Here is a 23,613-nt window from a genome sequence, read left to right as displayed (position 1 = left end):
AACAAGATCAACAGTTTCCATCCAATTCCCACTAGCAGTTTCAATCAATTAGCGGAATTGTTACCTAATCAACATCTGCAGCTATGATAGAAACTAGCATAGTTTCCCCAAAAGCAAATGAAAGCCTACAGAGAATTTCAATTTAGCCAAGAACGGAACCTGCGAGACACATTTCTTAAGAAAATTAAATGGACCTAGAAACAGAATTAAATGAGATTACAAAGCCTGGAGAGGGATCACTCATTCTGACCTTGTTGCAGGAAGAACGGCCGAAAACACGACAGCCACTGGTATGGTCAGATCATGCTGCCTCTTTATTACCCAAATAGCCTGACTTTTATAGTCAACTTAACAGGGGCGGATAGTGTCTCACACAAGATTATTGGTCAAAAGCACTCAGACAAACAACTGCAGGAAAACAACCCCACCTGCAAGAAAACAACCCCCTTGTGATTAGCAGTCATATAGACCTTGTCCTTGAAGCCAGCTTCTGGCAACAATATTTTTCTAAATTCCTCAATTGGGCGATGTGGGAACACTGTCATGGGAACTTCTTATAGCCATCCTGGTAGCCTGGTTTGCTCAGCTGCAGCAAGCCATGGGATCTCTGCTGTTTCAAAAATCCCTCAACAATTCCTGATAATTCTACTAGAAAGAAGGTAACTGAAACCTTGACACGTTTCTTCCTGTCAACTGCAGACTCTCACACCAGACCCCAACTCTTCAAGGCTTACAAAAACTAAGGCACTACCATTTCAGGATACCCGTTTATTTGATTGTAGAAACGTAAGGGCAAATACCTGCCAGCAGGTATGGGGAGACTTTCGTTCCAAGATGTACTGTGTTAAGGGCGAAGGCTCAAGCTCATACTTGTCAAAAGGAAGCTTGTCTATTACCATTGGCTCACAATCAACACAGGAGAATCTCACAACAGGGTGAGCTGTGCGCGGAGGCTAAAAGGAAGTGGAGAAACACATCAATTACCTGGTATTTATGGTAAACAAATCAACTCTCAGAAAACAAATTATTCAGAAACATATATTTTACTATCTTGTAAGCTTAACCTTTCAGTTTCCAATTTATTTCAAAAAAGAAAGTGACAAGCTCCTACAACAGAATATAAATTAATGTAATATTTCTCTAACTTAAAAAACATACATGTGCACACAGGCACACACATTCTTCCCACTAAGAGAAGAATATGGTTAGCATTCCACTATTTATCTTGATATTTAGAAGCCTCCATGCCAGTCCACCCATACCACAGATGGGTTTAAAGAAAACTTCCAACTCTGCTTCTTAGGTTGATGTTAGCAGAATTAAAGATGTGAAACTGCTCACTTCACAAAGAATATCCTCAAGATATTCTCTGTTGAGTTTCAGTTTTTTTTCCTCTTGAATCATGTGTGGGAGGGGAGGGAACTGTATCTTGAGTTCTTGCAAAGTTTAGAAAGAGAACATGCCTAACAAGAAAGGTACCTAGAAAGCCTAGCAAGATAAGCCAAATGCATGATTGTTTCATTAAGAAAGGATAAATGAAGTTAATGATCTTTTTATCTCATTTTCTGAATGGATAACTCTTCTATTTTGGTTTTAATTCCTTCTGCTGTGAAAGAAGTGAAAGAAGAGTCCACATCTGAAGTACTAAGAAAAAATATGGTTGATCTATCCTCCTTATCAAAAACAAATACTCTGTGTTCCATCCAAAATGGATTTTATATCACAAATTTTAGTCAGAAGCTTTATATAAAGTAATTCAGAATTTAATGTTATAATCTTTTGAAGATTTTTTTAAACCAATCAACCATACACGTCGAAGTACTGCTTCCAGATAAAAAAAAGAAGTAAAATAAAAATCACAGCATACAGTATCTACATTAGATTATACTACTCTATGTTAAAAAGTTTTAACTATTCTTTTCAAGCAAAGACAGATTGCATTAGCAAACACAGAAAGTCAAAAATTATTTAATTATTAATTTTCAGTCTGTTTAATTAGGTGTAGAATCCTTTTTTCAGTTCTTGACTTACCAGTGTTGGTGAATTCTGATCAGGCCAAAAAGATTCAGGGATTGGCCAATGCCCAACAGGAACACCAGTTTTAGGGTTAGGCCGTACATAAATGAGTTTATGACAACTATGCCACGGTTGAGAAGCAAATGAATTGATGGGTCTGGATGAATCAACAAGTCCATCTAAAATTTAAACAAAGCAAAATAAAAATAAAATAAAAAGCTACATGGCATGCATTTGTCTCCCAGCAAATTTTTTCTATTAGCAACCAATAAGATGTTTCACTACAACTGTTTCAAAGACACAGGATCTTCACATCAGTGGCTGAAAAAAATACGTATCAAAGCGTAGAACAGCGTCATCTGAGAAAAAATGTAAACATTTGCCCACGTCCACCCTTCTGCTCCTGTGGCACAGCCATTAGCTAATTAGTGCAGCAGGGTACTTTCGTATTACGGAAAATGTTATTTGGGTCTGCATATTCACCCAAGTTCAGTACTTTGATGTACATCTGATATGCAACGGCAAGTCTATCATTTTCAGTTCTGCTGCACCTGTAAAAACTGATAATTTGCATTTACAGTCTTTCTATATGGGATGCAAAGCTCACTGACTGATGTTGCCACTCATGGAAACTGAAAGTGAAGAAAAGTTTCATGGGGAAGTCAGATGCATCTGGCAGGAGCAGCTTTTGTCACATTTTTAATTAGTAAGAAGTCACAAATCACTTAAACCCCACTGTCTACTGGGAAGAGCAGTGTTCTGTCAGTCCATTGTAATGTACCAGCACAGACTTCCTCCGCACTGAGCACAAAGAAGTCTGTAGCAGTACAGAATCTCAGAATTATTTTTCAAAGACTGCTCTTCAAGGCAAGTGACACAGAAGAGATCACGTATTTCAAGAATTTTTTTCATCTGAAGAACATTTTACTCTACTGAATTGCCCTGCTTTAAACAGTTGGTCAATAATAATGTGCATAACACCTTTCAGACCTTTCAGTTGCATACCTGTTTTATTTCTCTGCACTGTATGTGTACTCTGTACTGTACAGTGATTTTTAAAACTTTGGTGAGCAGCATCACATTTCTCTTTAGTTGAGGATTTCCACAATTTATGTAAAGACAGAAGCTCTCAATCTTTTTATGCATACGTATTCACAGCACATTACCATTTAAAATGTGACAAAAGAAAAAAAAAATTTCACCAGCTGTTTTGCCACATAGGAGAACATTTGTGCCAACAGAGACCTAAGAATCTGCTGAAGTGCTATCCTGCAAGGCCTTACAGGAAAGCCTTAAGCATACTTACAATAGAATGGCATTATTAAGCAAAAAGAGAAAAAAAATATATAAAGCAAGAAAAGGGTGATTAAAAAAAGAAAGGAAAGTAGGGGTAAAACTGGCTGTGCTACGATGCTCAGGGGACCCTAAAAGCTATTAAGCTCCTGACATTCCAGAAACATCCTCATTTCCTAGGTATAAACTGGTCAGCTCTCTCCTTCCTTTCACCATGAAGTTCTGCAAATCCTTTGTCCACATTAAGAATGCATTTTTCTATTCCGCTATGTACTTTACTTGCAGTTATCAAAATAATTCCTTGTTCTCTGCACTGAGTTTTTCACTTGCAGCTACAAACACTCAATTGAAGTTTACTGTGTGTGTGATCAATTAGCGGAATGAATATGTCCAGCAAATTCAGCGCTGAAATTACTTCAGAAATGATTAAGGACTCAATTACACTAATCCCAAACTTAGTTCATTTCAAACAAAGTTTTGACAGCAGTAATTCAAACTTTACCACTTCCTACAAATATTCACTTTCCTCTGTTACTTCCATCGTGATCTGGGGTAATTAAAGAGAAATCAGAACTCTATCACTGAAGCACATAAGCTCTATAGCTTATTCACTTTTTTAGATTAGGCATCTGATAAATCCTGTGTACTACAGTGAAAAGCTAAAAGGAAGGAAACTGAAGACATCAAAAGGCATTTGCATGCATATACAACATTTAAAAAAAATAAATTAATTAATTAACAGGAACAAATGATTACTGTACCTTCTCCAATAGGAGCTGGATCTGGTCCTGATTTTTCAAAGTTTATAACAACTCCACTTTGGACTTTCTGAACTAGAGATTCTAAACATTGATTCAACATTCTTTGTGTCCGAACACAGTAGGAACGACCTATACAAGAGATCATTAAGATTACTCAGAGCTTGCTTTCATATTTTCCCTCTGTAATTTAAGGAAGACATTTTGTTTTGTAAGCCATACTGCCAAGACTTTCAGCTTTATCTAAAATAATAGCAACAAGATTAGTAGTAGTTGATGTTAAATGCTTTCAAACACAATGAAATCAAGGAAGAAAGAAAACCAACCTGCTTATATTTTACTATTTGCTTAAAAAATAAAAAAGCCATAACAGCTACATCAGGCTGGACCAAGGCCAAGTTTATAAAGGTACTTAACAACCTCCAATTTCACCAAGTCTGCATGCCCTATCTGCTTTTGTCTACCCAAACTTAATCAACTCCAATACAACCCCAAACTTCTTCTCCCATGCAACACTTTCAAGCACCAATTTAACAAAAATTCTGATGAAGATCTTGAAGAACAGACTCCAGAATTAACTATTTTAACAATAAATTTAGCTTAATAGTCCTTTAGCAGAATTAAAATCCCTGTAATACATCTCCACCTCAACTCAACATTTAAATAACAAATCTCGTGAGCGAGCAAAATCAACTTCTGGAAGGACAATCCAAGAAATTTTCAAATCCTTCCTACTAGTGCTTGAGAAAATGCTCTTAGAGCCACAAGATCTAACATACGAATATGGTTTTATTTTAAAGTCCTCCTGTGCTACAGGAAACCAAGCTCAAGAAGCACCACACAGATTCAGACGGACACTGAGTAATTCATATGAAGAAAAGCTAGAGGTAAAGATTAATCAAAGGGAAATAAATAAATGTTTTAAGGCAAATGACAAACATAAGCCAAAGCAAAGTAATATCCAGTTACCTCCTGTAACTTCACACATCTGTGTGATAGCAGATTCATCAGTAGGCACACTCCCAAGCTGCTCTGGCTCAGCAGATGCAGCTCCGGGCAAACGCAGCACTAGAGCAAACAGTCTTTGATCCCAACGAAATGGTTCTTTGGTTAGTTCACTTCCAGGCAAAGGAGAATTCAAAGGAAGATGAAGCTGTTAAAGAAAGATTTAGGAGTATTTTCAAGTATTTGACAAGCCATCTAAAAACAGAGTATCAAAATTTAACCATTACTCTGAAAGGGATCCCATTTCTCTTCTATCCGCTAGTTTATCTGGCGCTATAGTTTGGAAATCCACACGGAGTGTGAATTTAGGGGCTGGGCAACAACACCATAGCTAGTTGCTTTTCTCTGCAGAATAGGCTGATGGAACAGAGGTACTCTTTGCAGGATAAAAACATGAGCATTCATCTCAGCATAGTGCCATCTTGCAAGATCATAATTTATAAGAATTTAATACAAGTTTACCTCCTCTTGAACTCCAGCTGTATTTGTCAGTTTGTTTCCATCTGTGATGGTAATCAAAATAGATGGCTCCAAAAAGAATGGATTCCTTCCCTAGAGACAAAAGCACAGGAATGCTAGGAGTAACCTTAACACTCAGTTGTAGATTATTGTCACTATAAAGTAAGCAATAAGATGAGCAATTTTTTGGAACAACCCTGAAGTTTTCTTTCAACAGGTGTGGAACCACACAGAACTATATAAGAAGAGCTACTCTGCACGTGCACACACAGGCATTCTGAACACATTTTTGCAATTACTAGTCTTCTTCCTACAGTAATGGCTACAAATCCTTCTATTCCACAAAAGGAATAAATAAGTTAACACATAGCAACTCAGTGAACTCAGTAATTCATGGTGGCAGTGCAGCAAAAACAGAGTAATTTCAACTGGAACTTCCAAATGTGAGAAAAGGAAAATGCAGGACAAACTACAGACAGAATAAAACTAAAAAGCAGATGTGCTGCCATCCAGTGTACACGCTCCAACGCAGCAACTGTACATCTATACTCTGGGTTATTTACATTACTGCTTTGTTGTTCAACAAGAAAAAAAGTGCTAGTGTATTTCATGGTGTGCTCAGAAAATGTAAAAAGAAAAACAATTTACTTTAAAGATTTAACACACAAGCTATCCAAAAGAACAATTACAAAACAGAAAAAGCAAAAAGATATACTTGAACCACCCATATTTCTCCCTACTGTAATTGAGAAGCATACACAAATAAAAAGGAAGACTAGAAAGAGATTGTTACCTGTCCATAGTTGTCTATTCCAGACACTAATCTATTGAGATTTAACAAGTCAAATGAAGATCTGAGTGCCTGACCAAGGGTTGTTAGTCCTGATGCCTGCAGATTTTTCAGTTCGTTCATAAACGTTGCATGGTTTTCTTTCCACCCAGCCTGTTACATAAAACAAAAAAGCTTTTCAGTTTTGCAACAACTAGAATCAACTGTGAGTTGTCATTAACCTCCCTTCCCACCAAAAAAAGGGACATCCCTCATTATTCAATCTACTGCACCACTTATATGTTGCACACACCTAATCCACATCTGCAGAACTTGATGTGAAATATATAGTATATATACAATGGGATACTGACGAAATACACACATTAAAGTGCTTGAAGAGCACAAAAAAGCAATGATAAAAGATACAAGCAGCAGTGTCTTTGCTTCTTCTGTCTTATGCCCACCTCCCTTCCATCCTTTCCTCCACAAATCAAGACTAGAAGAAAGGACGCATATGCAATGTGCATATGCATATACAGGAGTTACAAATCTAACAGTAACAGTCAAAAAAAAAAAAGAAAAAAGAAAGAAAGAAAAGCAGCAGCAATAACGACTGTCACCTTTGCTCCCCAGTGACATATTCTCCCTCCCACAAATTCTCCAAGTATATAAGCATACGAGTTTAGTTCATATGCTTATTTTTAATATACTATCTGACTCTTGCTTAACTTTACTGTTTTTCTTGGTTTTCTTCCCCATGGGTTCATTTCATGCCATTTAATGTACTGAGGTTACCGTAAGTTACCATTTACCATTTTTACCATTCAAGTTACCATCAGGAGAATTAACAGAAATGGGTTTGGGTCAGGTTTGCTTTCCTGAACCAAGTCAAGAGTCCTATCAGTGCAGGAGTGCAGGGGGAGAAGAAAAACGCTGCACTGGGCAAAGGAAGGACAGGACTGGCTTAGCTTCATCACCAAACTGCACTCAAAGTTCAAAGGCACTGGGTTCCATCAGACAGGTCAGTGTCAGTAAAACACCATCCATTCCCTCACCACCGTGGCTTAACAAAATATGGCATCTCATCAGCTGGGCCTCTGCAACAGCCCGCACATGCTCTTAGCCCAAAGCAAGCAACAATCCTTCAATACGTTTGGTCTGGTACAAAACAGCTACCAAACGAGTCACGTTTCTTGGGAACAGCCAGGTTGCAGCTCAAAACGTTTTTTTCTACCAGACTGCTATTTGAGTTGCCTTATAGCAAAGACGCATCAGGGAGTAAAACATTTACAAAGGAAACACTATGCCTAGCCCACAACTCTAGATGGGACCTCTAACGAATTTAAGAGTTTATTTTTTAAATAAACAGTAACAGGCTCCACCCATATTTCGGGATTCTGCTATTTTCCCATTCTGAAAACATTTGCTCGGCTTCCAACTCCCACCACGTTTGATCCAGCTGCGGTTAGCTAACTGCCTGCAAAGCAACCAAGCAAGCTGGATGTACCAGGAGGAGCTCATCACCAGTGGCTTGTCTTTGAAGGAAACTACTTTTCGTTGTACAACCTCTCAGAGCTTCTTCGAAGATAAACCAGAGGAGACCTGTGCCTTCCGAATAAACAGGATAATACCAAAGAATTTTTAATTAAGTGAAGAATGACAGCAAACGTGACGCTTCCCAATTTCATACACAGATTTAAAATAAAGATAGGTGTTTTTTTCCATTTTGTTTTGTTTTTCAATTTTTAGGCTTACTTCTGTATAATGTGTCTCCCAAAAAGACTCTGGTCAGTGTGGGTAATTACACATGTTTCAGAGACAGAAACTAGAGCCCAAGAAACTGTTTTCTCTTCTCCATACATGCAGCAGAATCATTCTTAGGGCAAAATAAGGAGTCAAGTATGTAACACAGAGCATATGGATAATGAGTTCAACAAAGCACTTTAAAGTGATTAAATAATAATCCTTCCTAAATTCAAAATACTACCACTAATGCTGCTTCGAAAAAAAAATCTTTTATAAAACACTACTTCCACTTGCCAGCAGAAACGCTAAGCAGCAATTTAAAAACAAACAAATAAAATCCACTGCACACAAATATTAAGACCACCAAACTCAAACATACCCAAAACATGTATCCTCTACAGGTCAGTAATTTTTAAGTCAAAACTAAGTATCAGTTATTTTAGTTGTTTACAAACCAATTCTAGCATGGAGTAATTTCACATTATCTTCAACATTACACTCCCACTTAGCTTTATGCCCTGAGTTTTTTAATAGCAATTTGAGCAGCCTTTATCTTGCTACCATGTTACTACGTTATCTTTTGGTAGTTTAGATGAACAAAGTAATTTTACCCTCTATGTAAACACCAAAAAACTTTCAAAGGCGGTTGCGGGGGGAGTAAGACAACAAACCACTTCAAGTCCTATAAGCTGAAATCTCACCCTATTTGCTTATGTCAAAAGAAGAGGCAAAGATGTGGTGTCACCGAGCCTTCTGTGCTGCCAAGAGCAAGTTGTGGGTACCACCTCTGAGGCCCTAAGACCTGGAAGCTATGGCACCAGCAGCAGCACGCTGCCTCCAGCTCCCAGCTTTGGCCTTTGCAAGCCATCATACCAAGAACTAACATACCTGAGAAGCAACTCTTTTTGTTGTGGCTTAGTTTGCAGACAAATCTACACCCTGCTCTGTCTCACCGTACCACTGAGCAGTGCTTCAGCAGCTTCAAAAAGCAGGTAAGGTCAACTGGCCTCTTTTTTCAGTAGATAGCCCTACACTATCTAGGATTCAGGCAAACACCAAGCTGAAAAACCTAGCAAAGAGGAGGTTTTATTAACCAGGACTAACAACATCAGAAGGAATAGAGCTGAGCTGCGAAAGAGAATCTCATTCATAAACAGAGACCTTTGAAACACAGAAGAAATGACAGAAGAGTATTTCAATTGCAAGGGACAGGAAATAACATCTTATAAAATGCTTTAGTAAAGCAAAGCAAACTGCCTCCAAAGAATGGCCGCCTCCAACCACCTGACATTAGACCCCAAGAAGCCCAGGTCCAAAGCTCCCTTTCTTTATTTCTCCAGCTCCATGAAACCCGGGGAGCTGCTGCTTGGGAGCCTTCAGGCCTTCCTCCTCACTGCTTCCATAGGAGGTGCCGCACCACAGGGCTGCAGAGTTTATCATTCGTTCACGGGACTGCTTTCAGATCTCATTCAAAAATTGTAACATTACCAAAAATAATATTCTAAGTTAGCAGAAAATGTGCAATCTAGCATGCCAATCACAACAGCCTGTGTTATAGTAACTCCTCAGTATTTATTTCAACATACAGATATTTGTAGTTCTGCTCATGTTTCCCCAATAAGAAACTGATTTTGGATACTACAACACATTTTAACTAAGTTTTGCAGTAATTCAAAGTATCGATTGCATCCATCTCTGGAAAACAGAGGCTAGTTCAGCATACCAAATCTGAGGCATGCTAGGCTGTCAGTGACATCCATTTGGAAAAAGTAAGGTAAGAAACTGGTGCAATCTGAAACCACTCCTGCTACAGCATTTCTAAGTGCCATGTAAAGAAGGTGAAAGCAGCTGAATATTTTGCCTCCCAAGTCACTGAAATTATTAAGTTTCAAGTTACCTTTCTGTTAACTCGGTAACTTTGTGATCACCACTCAAATTTGTTCATGTCTGTGTAAGAAACAAGTATTTCTGTCCTAGGGAAAATAATTATTCTTTTTGACTCCCTATAATGTCAGAGGTTGCTTCTCTGATTTCACCTCTTTAATCTCCTGAAGGCAGCCCCAGCACTGCTTTGTATGCTCTGCACTAAGGAAGACCCTCCCCTATATAATCTAAAGCTTTCCTGCCCCAGCTTCCCCTTGGAACGGGATTTCTCGCGAACACAATATTCATTTTTCACAACAGCAACACTGAGAGCTGGCCAACCCAGTTTGGCTATGACAGAACTTGCCAAAGGGGGAGAGGAGAAGAGGTTCTGGTCCCATTCATCTCCCTTCTGCACAACGGGCAGGGTAACCCAGCCTGGAGGTACAGAAAACAGTCAGTGCCTACACTACACCCCCTTTTTTTGGTTGGTGTTCAGAGCTTTACCAGCTAGAAATAGCTCTCAGTGGAAGAGAGGTGCTCTGAAACATCCCGTACCATTTTAACTTTTAAAATTCCTAAAATCAGCCACTGTCACACAACCTCATCACCTACGCATTTCATTCTCTCAAACGTTTCTTTGCACTGAGCAAACGGGTCAGGAGAAGCAGGAGCCCCAGCTCACAGCCAGCAGACTCCCCTCCCACCAGGCAGGAATGCCACTGGAGGCAGCAGAGCTCCCCGGCTCTGTCTGTACCTCAGCTGCAGCAACTCCTCTCCAGTTTCAGGACCTGCATGCTCCAGTTACTTCTGTGCAACCCAGCAGTCCTGTCACTGCACAGTACCCAACAGCCCTCAGCAAAGAGACTCGGAAGATCAATTCTTTTTCATTCTTGGCACAGACAGCATGCCAACACCTGTCTCAGAGCAGAACACCTCCGCACCAAATGCCCACAGCACGCAGGACTGAACTCAGCTGATTGCCGCGTGGCACCTCAGGTAAGGGTCGGAAACACCAGCAGCTGTTTCCCCGGTCCTTCTCAGCAATAACCTAAGATCACAGGGCAAGGAGGGGCATAAAGACACATATGTTTTGGTTATCGAGCCAAGGCAGCTCATCTTTAGGTTTTCACATAAAAATCTGGTTTTGCAAAGCAGAACATGGAACAGAGTTTCAGGGTAGGTATTAGACATGACCCTACAGCAGACACAGGAGAGACAAGCTCTGGTCACCCAGGTCACTGTTTGCTGCAAGCCCAGCCTAGAAAAACATCTTTTCACAACTTCTCATTGGAGGAATATCTTAACTGATGGCAAATTCACAACTTTAACTGTCCTTCCGTAAGCCCAAACAGCATTCAATTACAGTAAGTGTACAGAAACGTCACTTGGTCCTTGTGTTAGAGCTACTGGGAAGCAGCTTAGTTTTAATGCTACTGTTGTGTACAGTAAGCAAGTTTTTTCTTCCTGTCAAGTTATTTCTGGTTTTGTAAGGCACTCAGACTGAAACTTAGTGGTCAGGTGCTTCTTTATATACAGAGCAGACTTTTGACAGGCAACAGTAGTCAACAGAATAAATCTACATAACATATATATATATATATATACACACATATATATATATATATATAAAATGTACCTTAGATGTCTCCAAGAGAACAGAGAAGTATGAACTGTTTTAATACATCTTTATGAAAACAAGTTACTCCCGTAGAGGATTCATTTAATCCCACACAGTTGACACATTGTGACTTTTTTTTTTTTTTTTTAAATCAATGCTGTCCTTTGTCCTCTACCTCCATCCATTTCCAGGCACCACAATTGTTCACTATTTACTTGATATCACACACTTTGATATCCTTCCTCCCCTCCCCAGGTTTTTGTTTTGTTTTGTTTTCTCCCTTCACAACAGTTTAAATGTCAGAAAAAACATGTTACTCACTGGCCGCATTTGGGCCAGCAGGCAATGTGGCACAACCAACAGGTGGTTTGCAGACCAACGGAGTTGTCTCTAATGAGATGACGTCCACATTCCTGCATTTCAGGGTTTTACTTCTGAATATATATACTTCAGCTATCCTACAGCGTTGTCCCGTAGACCCGTCATCACTCAATAACTGGAGAGCATCTTCCAGTTTTGTTTCATCCCAAAGCAATCCCATTCTCACACGCCAAGGCAGGTCTTCCATGAGAAGCAGAAGATCCCCTTCAATGACACTTTTCAAATCTGAGCTCTCCTGTAGGTGCACCCACTGAAGACCAACTCATTTACAAAGACAGACTGCACCAGCTTGTTTTCTAAAATATATGGTATTAGTGAATGCAAACAAGATCAAAACTGAACTTTAGTGCAGTATTGTCAGGCAGTCAACTACACAGATATAATTTTCTTTTTATACAGAAAAAAGTATTTCTCTATGATACTTAAAAAACACACACACACCCCTTAGGAAATCAGCTCTAACTACGTATTGTTCACTGCCCTTTACAGATGAATTCAATATTGAAGATATAGAAATGCTCTCTCATCAAGAAAAAAATCAAGATGATTATATAAAAATGACTCATTAATCTTCAAGCATGATATCCACGAAAAATACTAGCAGGCTCTTAAGGTCCATTAACAAAGCAAGAGCACTGCAGCCCTCTGTTAATGCAGGAATTCGAAGCAAAGCAGCACCTCCTCCCGTTAGAAGTGTCAGAGATGCTGTATGATCACTTAAAGCTGTACACTATGCTTAGAATCAAGTGATAATAATAATCAATGCTAAGGGAAAAAAAAAGCCTACATTACCTTTCTATTCATTACCTGCTGCTCCTGCTTTAACCCATCTCTGGATTTGAGCTTTTTGGTCAACGATATTTCATGTATTTTTGACAGGAACACTTGCTACACTTTTTGCTGCACAAGGATGAAAAGACTACACATGAAGAAAGGGAAGCATAAAAAGCAAAGGGAGCATGGTGCCACCCCATTTCTACAAGCATTCTTACCTAAATGAAAGAACACTATCCTGACATTAAAGAGGCATTTTTTCTGAGAAATGCTCAACAAGCTCAGATATTTCAGTACAGCACTGAACCAGAGCAAGATACCTTCCATGCAACAGCTTAATGAAAATGGAACAGATTTAATCATACAATCTGCAGCTCTCACATAGTAAGCAAAACAAGATGCTGCTCGGTAGCATAGCAGTCATTTTAAAAAAGCCATTATAGGTGTATTTAAAAAACACTACCGGGTGGAACAGCTGAAACATGGCTGTTTCCATCAAGAATTCGCACTGACTCGTAGTGCCCACTGCTCTTCCAGACCACCAAACCTGCCTTCAATGCCAGTCAGCCCCTCACTCTGTCCTCCTGGCCCCTTCCTACTCCCAGCATTGCTCGAAAAGTCACAAGGAAAAAAGCTAGGTTACAGAGCATGCTATCATCGCAAGGGATTCTTCATGGCACACTGCTGGAACTAGAAGAATTACTCATGATCCTCTAGCTTTACAGCACAGAGCTGAGATGACACAGCATGATCCATGTTCATTTTGAAAATCTCACATTCCTCCCCCTCCTTCCAAAAGCACATCGCAGAACCAGTGCAGCTCACCCAAATGTTACGTCAACTGCAAGCTCTTTCTGAATCTCAAGAAAGAACCATATCTAAAAGAGGTCATCCAGTCAACAAATTTCCCCAATTTGCATCAGAAATATTATCTAAGGCACTGCTACAATAAAATAAAAAAGACTTCACAATTAAATACGAGGCGCCCACCCTCTCTCTTGCCCTCACGGTGCAGGCTTTGCCCCTCCACGCGCCACTAGCCCGCAGCACGGGGCCAGGGCCCTGTGGGGCTGCTGCCAGCTGCAGGACACCAGACCCTGTCCCCAGCCCAGGGCTGAAGGAACTGAGTCCCAGCTCAACAGATGCAGATGTTCCCACAAACTTTTTTTTTTTTTTTAATTAAAAAATGCACCAGCTCTACCACTAACACGCTCTGAACACCGGTACTAATGCATTATTCCCACTTACAAACCCAGCACAGCAACGTCAGCCCAGGCACACTGTAATCTTTGTTTGCAGCTAAATTAGGCTCTTGACAACATCAAGATTTGTACTTTTAAACCCTATTTCACACTTTCAAGAGTTAAGAACATCCCAGAAACCAAAGCCAAAATAACAACTGTCTTCAGCTTTCAAAATAAAATGCAGGAGCTCTGAAGCACTGCCTTTAACATGTAACATTTCCTACGCTGCTTTCCTGGAAAGTTCTCATAGGAGCCTGAGCACAGAAACACAGTAACTCGGTAAAAAGTGAAACTGGCCTTTTAGTTAAAAAAAAATAAATAATAATAATTTAGAATAAAATAAGGCTCTGGCTGACTTACCTGGTATGAAGTAGCTTAAATTTCAGAGATACTTGTAAGTGCCAGATCTTACACCAAAAGAAACTCTAGTCTTTGAAATGCTGCAGGTTGAGTACACAGCCCCACACAGCTTTATGGAGAACCACAGATTCTGATCTGCACAGGAACCAAGTTTCATCACAAGAATGTACTTTTTCTCTTGGCACTTCACTAAAACCTTAACCCCAGAAGAACATGCTGTTATATTATATTTAAGATGGATTACTACATAATCATTTTCCGACAACTCTAAAATTAACAAGAAGAACGCAAAGCAAAAGATATTTTAATTACTCCCTACTATACCTTTTCAATGGTGGTAGAAGCCTAAGAGTTATGTATTAACTGGTACATTGTAAGAATAAGGTTTCTGAAGGAAGAAAAACTTCCAAGACTAAATCACAGGAATGAATTTCATGAATTTATTAAATAATAATCTGCATTTAAAATTCAAAACAGCAATTGCCCTCTCCCTTTTGCGCTTTTGGTAGCTTACATCAGTAAGTAAAGCCAGGAACACAGGCATTCAAAATATTGGAAGAGATGAAGAGAATCACTGACTGGAGACATCCAGAATCTTCTCAAAGTGCCCTTACACTTGCACTGCTCCCCCCTCTGAAAGCACTCATCTTCCAGAAGACAATGAGCTGCCTTTCTAAGTCACACAATACAGAAATGACTTTTTCCTCCACTAGACTGCAACTATCTGAAGCATGAAAATACTGTAGGGGTAGTATTAACTTTTGTCTTGTCCATAACAGGCTCGGAACATCACTCTTGCACCACTGCTGCAAATCACTGTTACTTCTGGCAAGCTTTATCAACAAACTGTGAAAGGATGAACACTGTACAAGTGTCAGCATCCTTAATTACCTTTTCCATTGCTGCACTAAGCAAGATTCAGCATTTAGAACTGTATTAGCTAGCTTTTCCTGAAGGTTAAAAATAAACTCCCGTTCTGAAGACATCACGTAAGTATTTTGTGCCTATTCTTAGTTATACCACAAAGCCAGGCTGCAAGGCCCAGAACTTCCACCGTAAATATCAACAAAAATTAGAAGATGCACATGCAAAACCAGAATACAAGCAGCATGAATGGGAAGGAGGCAGCCAATGAAGATTTCACTGGGCAGAAATTGATTTCACAAAGTACCTTCTTTCTTGCAGCTCTCACTACAAGAACACAACTATAGGGGGATCCAACTTAACTGTTTGATTACACATTTTAAGCTTCTATTTTTAAAATAAAAGCGACCTTTGCACTGAGGATGAGTTAAGCCTCTTACTGCAAACATATCTACTTTTGTCTAGTTTATCCTGTAGTCTTAAGGGCTTACATCTTTGAATGTGTCCAAGATCAAATGAAGAACCAAATAAAAAGATGAAAAAATAAATTGCTACTGTGTCTATGAGCAACAGATGTTGGTTTCCATTCAAATTCTTTGGCATCTTCTCCACAGCGTGGGGGAACAACCTGCTTCAGATGAAAAAGCAAGGTTTTACTTTACAAACTCCAGGAGGAACAGAACTGGTTGAAATATTTTCATTAACAATTAACTTTGCAGCACAGACTCTCCCTTCCCAGAAAGGCAGGTAGCTGGAGAAAGCACATGTTCAAGTATTTAACTGATTTCCAGAACTAAGGGTCAAAGTGACAGCCAAGCAGAGTTTGGTCTATCAGATCTATCAAGAAGAAGTTCATTTCTGAACTGCCCTCCCATTGAAAATCACTTTCCTTGAAAAACGATCACCTTCTTGCTTGAACTTGAATTTTTACAAGAGACCTCAATTTCAAAATGTACCAAACTGCTTCTCTCTTTTAGAACGAATCACTCGGAAATTTACTGTCATTAAAAAGGATATGGTACATTACCATACACAAAACTCCTCAGTACAGTCTTTCTCCTTGCCATACCAGTTCCTGCATGAGCATGTTGACCCTAAGTCACACACAAAAGCAGATAGTACGAAGCAGTCACTCAGGACAAGAAGAACAGCATGTTTATACGTGCTTAATAGCATGTCTGAGCTTTACCCGATACATTAGTTCTCAAGAAAGGGAACGTGCTTTTCAAAGGATGCTGTCTACTGACACCCACTTAGTGCAACCGTAAGCTAAGAGGGGCTACAATACTTTATTGCATGCTTGCTACAAGGATGCCAACTGATACTAGAGTTTTTAGTAAAATAATTTCAGAGTTTTGATAATTTTGATTCCTTTCACCAAGAAAGTTTTATCTGTCTTTGGCCTTCCTTTTTCAATTCTGAGATAGAGGCTTAATTTGTATTTTATTTTTTTTTTAAAGGCCTTTTTGCATGCATACACAGCGCACACATCCTGCATTTAAAAACTTACATGATAAAGCAGTTAAACAGAAAGGAGAAGGCAAAAACTGGTGGGGGATTCTCAAACAGCATTGTGGATTTTGTTTTGTCCTCCAAAAGAACTAGACCATCAGGATTTGCCTGAGTGCTACCTAAGTACATGACATGTGTTTGTTTCTCTTAAATCCATTGTGTCTAACAGAGTAAGTGCAATTGTTGGTTTTAAGCTACCAGTCATTTATGCTGAAAGTCAGTCCAGTGAAAATACACAAACTCCATGGCAAAAAACAAACCAAGCACAGTAGAACCTGTATCAGAAAACTGGAGGAGAGGTCTGCTTAGTACGTCACAGGCAGTGAAAGATGTGTTGAGACACGTGAGCAGATTAAACATTGCTAGGAATGACTCAAAATTTGTATGGAGGAATTGCTGATGTGAGAGGATTGGTTGCGTATCTCCAAAAAACAAGTACAGAATGTATGCTCCTGAATTAGTTACCAATAGCACTGTGTAGCCTACCAAGATGTCGTCCAGTCCCTCAGTACTATATTCTGCATGTTTTTTTCTCTTTCAACTAACTCTTGACTGGTAGATTCACCCAAGTTTGTACGGTATTTACAGCATATGTGGAGAGAAAAATAGGCCTCTCCCACTTAGCTCAGCCTTCTTTCCCTTTTACATCTATCCAAATAGCAGCTTCCCTCTTGTTCCTATAGCTGCCAACCTGCCTTGCACCAAACAGTTCTGCCTGCACACCTCACTAGCAACTTGTACCCTTCCAGTTGTATACACCTCCTTTGCCAGACAGGTCAGGCCTCTGAGTGCTCGCATGTGCAAAAAGCCAGACTTTTTAATATATAAAACTAATGATTTCTGCTATCTCCAAATTCATGTAAAAGCTTATCAATTTAAGATTATGCTATGCAATTGCTACATTCTTCTGGTTGTCTTCCTTGACAGAAGTTAAAACACACACAAATGCACTTCCTATCACTTCAGGCAGCCTTCCTGAAGATCCATGCCTAAACCCAACAGGTTTCACAGTCGGGATTCTCTTTCTCCCTGCAGCTCAGAAAATGAGATAAAGTTAGTCTCCTGGAGCCTGACCTTATGAACTTCCACTTTTGAAGCACTATTTCAGTATCCTAAATGAACAGGTTATCTACACATGCCAAGCACTCTTTGACAGACTCTTACAGCCCTGCACAAATTCCTATTCCAGCCTCTAGCATACCCCAATCTGGCATCAAAATCTACGGTCATCAAGCTCAACCTGTTAGGAGAATTTCAGGGAGACAGGAGAGGTTACCCAGACAGTACGTCATGAAGGCTGCTCCCACACATTGCTCCTTAGCTTTGGAGCACACATTCAGAGTAGCAGGATCAGTAACAGACACGGAAGGCGTCCCATTAATTCCTGTTTGCACCTCAGCCACCTCTCTTTCACTTTCTTTCTCCTGCCTACGTGGCACATAGTTTCAGGTTAAGGCTATCAATCTTTCTGCCTTCCCACAGTATATAGATACAGCTTCCAAAAGCATCCGTCACTTCTAGTCACAAGAGGTGGTCACCCAAGAATTCCTTAACGCTTATTCTCCCCATCACTTACCGGTGCATGCCAAAAAAGCCTAATACCTCCCCAACATGGCTCACAGTGATCATTCTTCCCTCAATAATGCCTTAGTGTTTTCTTCGAAGTCACAGTGGACACTAATCTAAAGCTATCACCTGCAGGCATTTCTCAAACAATGAAGTTTCAAAGAGCAGTCTCACACTATTAAGACTTCTGAGCTAGTTCTCAGACAGCTAAATACATAGTTCAGGGAATCTATTTATAGTGCAGTCACAACTGGGTCCTGAATTCAGCCTAAGACACAAACAGAAAAAATGCATATAATTTCAGATTCAGCAGAATAAATGTAACTTAAGTTCTCCCAGTCCCTAGACTTGTGACCAAATCGTTTATGAAAGTCATTACAGAGTCTCACAAAAACGTTAAACAAAAGTTGTAATTCTATGACCCTGCCATAAATAATACTCCTCAAGCACTGAGGAAAGGCCGTGTCACTATCAGCAGCCAGATATCAGTCACATGGGAGCAGGGCAGCCCAGTTAATCAATAACTTCACATAAGACCACCATTGTTTTTTTCCTGGACTGCAGTAGCCATTTGCAACACAAATCCACAAGCAGACCACAAACCACAAGATGGGAGGTTTAACAAAATCAAGACTGGAGAAAAAAAAAAGAGCTAAATCTTGCTTTCATTTTCAAAAACTCTTTTTAGGCAGAGATTTGGGCACAAGCTCCACCTACAGTGAAATCTAGATAGATCTTGCTGAAATCCCCTTCCCTCTTTTCTGAATTGCTGGAAAACAGTAAAAGCTTGGGTTAACTAGAGCAGGTGAGAAGACACTCCCCTTCTCCCCATCCTTTAATTCTAGCACCCCTAATACAGGAAAACCCAAAGAAACTGGCTTAAGATCTTTCCCACTTAAATCACGACGCACTCAGCTAGAGAGAAAATATCTGAAGATGCTAAAAGTTCATGCAGCTTCAAAAAAATCAACTGAGCAAATGCAAAGAAGAAAACGCTAGAGAAGACCATTCCTGGTGCACCAACCCTTAGCGTGTCTCTGACCTGCACGCTGTGGGGAAAGCAGAACTGCAAGTAACACCCTCGGCTTGTTTTCACTCTCCTCCCCACTCACTTGGTGTCCAGCACTTTTTTGCGGAAAGGGGTAGGGCTGGCACACCTGGGAGGTACAGCGGTATCTGGTTGATGCACGGATGGGATGGAGCACCCAACACTCCATTAATACAGACATCGTACTTCCTCTCACAAATCACCATCTCTGTGTGATGCAGCCAACAAAAGCAATGCACCTGAGCTGGTTTCTGAGGCCTTTGCACTGAGTGGAAGTTGTTTAAGACTCCCACCTCCTCCATCTTACTGTCCCCACCTTTCTAGGACAGTACCGGGTCACCTCTTTAGACGGGTGCCACCCCAATCCTTTGCAGAGCCATGCTGCAAACTCAGTGACTACGTAATCCCATTTAAAAAGTGACACGGAGCCATGAGCAGTCATGTAACAACAAGAACGACTGGGAGAAGAGCCACACGTCTCAAATCATTTCAGACACTTTTCACTAAAGACGGTTCCAAACACATCATCTTAGCCAATCTTTGTGCCACGGAAGGACCCTTTCACATAGAAAAACACCATTATTTGTGTGACGTGTTCGAGAGGTGTTCTTTTCCACCAAAACCAAAATCTGCATTGTTGATTTAAAATACTTTAAGACTACAGCTAAATGAACTCTGAAACATACAGTTCATCTCTCAGATAACCCACATAATTATTTCCCTCGGTTAGTTCCCTCCTAACCTTAAGAACTATCTAGGAGATTATGATTTACACTAATTAAATTACATAAAGAAAAAAAGAGGATAAAGCAGGCATTTGACAAAAAACAGTTGCTAATACGTGTATTTGGAAAGCAGACTTGCAAAATACGTTCACTTGCCAAGTTTGCTTACTCCTTTTCTAAATCAAAAAAGCCAATAAGGTATCTAACTCCAGCAGTGCTTGTAGAGAAACTGTATTTTATTTCTTTTACAAGCACATTTTCTGAGACATAGGGAATCTGGACTAAACTAGAATGTTTTCCTGGTAATAATAAGGTAATTAGGATACACGAGAGAAGGACACCATAAATACCAGTAAAAAGTCTTGAGAACACATCTTCAGCTCGGAGAAGAGTCATGCTGTTGCTGTAAAGCTCTCTGCTTGAATAAGAGACAGGGCAACAGCCTAACCACGCTAATTTATGTGGTGCCATGAAGTAGTTGTGTAATAGTTAAACTGAAGTTGTGATCTATTAACTATTATGAGCATGTATTTTTTGATTCACAGCCTGTTCCCACTGATTACTGAGTTTTGAAAAAGTATTTTCACATTCTTTAAGGTCTAATTTGAAAATCAGCAAAGTAAAAGGAGAAAGAATTTCTAAAAGAGATAGATATGGCATGTTACAAGAACCAAAACATCTGTTTCCTTGGTCATTTACTGTATTTCAAATATGATTTAATCTTAAAATGGGTATCACATAGTCCCATTTGTTTCAGTCATTATCTACTAGAATTGAGAACACAGATACTCATTAGGACCTGGCGCTTAGGGACATCGTTTAGTGGGTGATATTGGTAGGAGGGTGATGGTTGGACCAGATGATCTTGCTGGTCTCTTCCAACCTTAATGATATTACATTTATTTAAAGCATAAGAATTTTCTTCAGCAGATCTGGAGTACAGCATGTGATAACAACCTGTAGCATTATCACACAGATCTCCAACCAAAAGAGTCACTTTTAATAATAAATCACCAGGATCCTTTCTAGCACCGCAGTGGAAAGGCTTCTTCCTCAAACAAAAAAAAATGGCCTTCTTGTAAAATACTTGACACAGAACTTAAAGGAAAAACCCTTAACACAGGGAATTTATGGTTAACAGTGAGGTAACAGAGACTTGGTTTTCACATCTAGCTACAACCAGGCATGGGGAAAAAGGATGTGTTATGTCTTCAAAAAATGTAAGAAATTCAAAAAAAAAAAAAAACACAACACTCTCCCTGAGGCAGCCCAAGGTCTTTTGACAAACTGTAAGTTTCTGTAACTGAAATATGATGGTTCCAAGTCACAGAAATATGAGTACTTCTGACACTCTCTTCTAAGGGAAGAGAAGGGAAAGATGTAATAACGGGACGTTAAGATGTAAAAATAACATGAAGTCCTAACAGCAAGTGACTCACAAGAGCCACTTATTCCTTCAGAAATCAGGCCACACTTTTAGTTGTGCAAATATATTGCTGATGAAAAGACCCAAGATTCATGGGTCTTGATAATTAAGTTTCCTTATTACCAAAAGATGTGGACAGACACCATCAGCAAGCACAACTGCTCTTCACAACTTTTCTTCCAAGTTTTACTGGGGGATCTAGGCAGGGCCATCTCTTCTTCCCTGGGATGACCAACAGGTTTTATGTGGGCTCGTCGCACACTGGAACAGGCTCCCCAGGGAAGTAGTCACTGCACCAAGCCTGTTGGAGTTTAAGAAGCGTTTGGACTGTGCACTTAGTCACATGGTCTGAACTTTTTGGGAGACCTGTGTGGTGCCAGGAGTTGGGCTCGATGATCCTTATGGGTCCCTTCCAACTCGGGATATTCTATGGCCTTCATAATATGTGCCTAAGACCCCAACAATTCCCATAAAACTACTACATTGTTCAGGGCAAATATAACAACCCAGAGTTCCTTGAGAGGATTCTAAAGCTTGGGCAACAACCATGTGTTCTGTAGAATGCTTTGAGCACTGTAAACACCAGCTGAAGGTCTGCGTGTGTGATTTGGAGGCCGCAATTTAAGCGTGTCACCATTTTTTCCTCGTGGTGCCGTCGCCGTGATCAACGCCAGGCCCCACGTGCCTCAGCGCTGAGGAACGAGGAGAGGGCCAGGAGCCAGCGCCAGGCGGCTCGGCTGGGCAGGAGGCTGCCCACCCGCACACCACAGCCACGAGGGCGTAGAACCGGTGCGGGTTATGAAAAGCAGCAGGAAGAAATAAGGAGATGGGGAGAACGAAAAAATAAAAAAAAATAAAAATAAAAAATAAAAAAAAAGGCTGGGGGCCGAGGAGAGAGAGGAGAGGCGAGGATGAGGCGCGGCCCCTCAGAGCCGCCTCACGGGGGGCGGGCGGGCAACGGCCGCTGAGGGGAGGGGCGGGGAGGGGCGGGGGGGGCGGGGCGCGGCGCCATCCCGCCTCCCCGGCGCGGCCCGGCCCGGCGGGGCGGTGAATCACGCTGCCGCCCGTCTCCTCCCCCCCCCTCCTCCATCTCAGCAGCGCCCTCAGCCTCTCTCCTCCATACAAAAGCAAAATGTCCGCCATCTTCAGCGGCCGCTGCCGCCGCCGCCGGGCCGGCCGGGGGCTGCGCCGCGCCGCCTCCCCGCGCAGCGGGCGGGCGGGCAAGGGAGGAGGAGGAGGAGGAGGAGGGAAGGGGGGGGGCACCGCGTTGTGTGGGGAGGGGGCGCCGTTACCTTGATGCAGTAGGGCGGCTCGTCGAAGGTGACCAGCATGTACCTGTCGCCGCGGCTGGCCGGGTCCCGGGCCCGCAGCTGCGGAGAGAGCGGAGAGAGGCGGCGTGAGCGGGCCGGGGGGGGAAGGGGGAGACGCAGGAGGGGGGGGGTTGGTGTCGGCGGCGGCTGCCCCCAGCCCCGCACTCACCTTCATGAAGATCTCCACGGCGCCCTTGGCGATGTCCAGGTAGCTGGTGCCCAGATACGCCCGCTGGTTCATGGAGGCGGACGTGTCTATGAGGAAGAGGAGGATCGGCATGGTCCAGGCGGAGCGCCGGGCACCCTGCGGGGAGGAGGGGGCGGCTCGCTCCCCCGGCCGGCCGCTCCGCTCCGCTGGGCTCCGCTCGGCTCCGCTGGGCTCGGCTCTGCTCGGCTGCGCCCTGCCCTGCCCGGCCCGGCCCTGCGCGGCTCAGGCTGGGTCCGTGCGCGGCGGCTGCGGCTCGTTACTGAGCTGCTGCCTGTGTTCGCCCAGCCTCAACTTCTCTCCCCTCAGCTTCCACCAGCACCATGTGACCAGCGCGCACGCCATTGGCTGCCAATTATACCCGCATTTGCATATTCATGGCGGAGGGGAGCGGGGAGGCGGCGGGATGACGGGGAAAGGAAGGGAAGGGAGGGGGGGGGAGGCGCTGACGAGAGGCTGCCTGCGCGCGCGCGCGCCGCCGCACCTGTCAGCACGCCCCGCCCCGCCCCGCCGCGGGGCTCCCCGCCCCTCGCCACAGGGGCCGCCCGCCCCTCACGGCCCCCCGCGGCCCGGCCCGGCCCGGCCCGGCCCGGCCCCGCCGCCCTGCGGCCGGGAGCTGCGGGGAAGGGGCCGGAGGGGGCCGCGCCCCGCGTTAACACGGGCAG

The 23,613-nt window shown here is 42.0% G+C and overlaps 1 protein-coding gene across 7 annotated transcripts in view; it reads right to left on the bottom strand.

Annotated features, from left to right (window-relative positions):
- The window catches only part of INTS6L (integrator complex subunit 6 like), a 37,456-nt gene extending 14,294 nt beyond the window's left edge, over positions 1 to 23,162 (bottom strand). For all 7 annotated transcript variants that reach the window (XR_011100929.1, XR_011100930.1, XR_011100931.1 and 4 more), the window contains exons 1-8: positions 22,913 to 23,162; positions 22,726 to 22,803; positions 6,325 to 6,474; positions 5,535 to 5,624; positions 5,037 to 5,220; positions 4,071 to 4,199; positions 2,032 to 2,195; positions 801 to 953 (exon numbers count right to left, since the gene is read on the bottom strand). Coding sequence is in view for 4 of the 7 variants with exons in the window: in XM_068696695.1 (XP_068552796.1) it covers positions 801 to 953; positions 2,032 to 2,195; positions 4,071 to 4,199; positions 5,037 to 5,220; positions 5,535 to 5,624; positions 6,325 to 6,474; positions 22,726 to 22,803; positions 22,913 to 23,023 (1,059 nt within the window). In the remaining 3 variants the exon portion in view is untranslated. The remainder of the gene's footprint in view (positions 1 to 800; positions 954 to 2,031; positions 2,196 to 4,070; positions 4,200 to 5,036; positions 5,221 to 5,534; positions 5,625 to 6,324; positions 6,475 to 22,725; positions 22,804 to 22,912) is intronic.
- Positions 23,163 to 23,613: the final 451 nt, after the last annotated feature.

The sequence above is a fragment of the Anas acuta genome, chromosome 13 (genome assembly GCF_963932015.1).
Source record: "Anas acuta chromosome 13, bAnaAcu1.1, whole genome shotgun sequence".
Classification (NCBI taxonomy): domain Eukaryota; kingdom Metazoa; phylum Chordata; class Aves; order Anseriformes; family Anatidae; genus Anas; species Anas acuta.
This window is presented reverse-complemented; position numbering and strand designations above follow the sequence as displayed.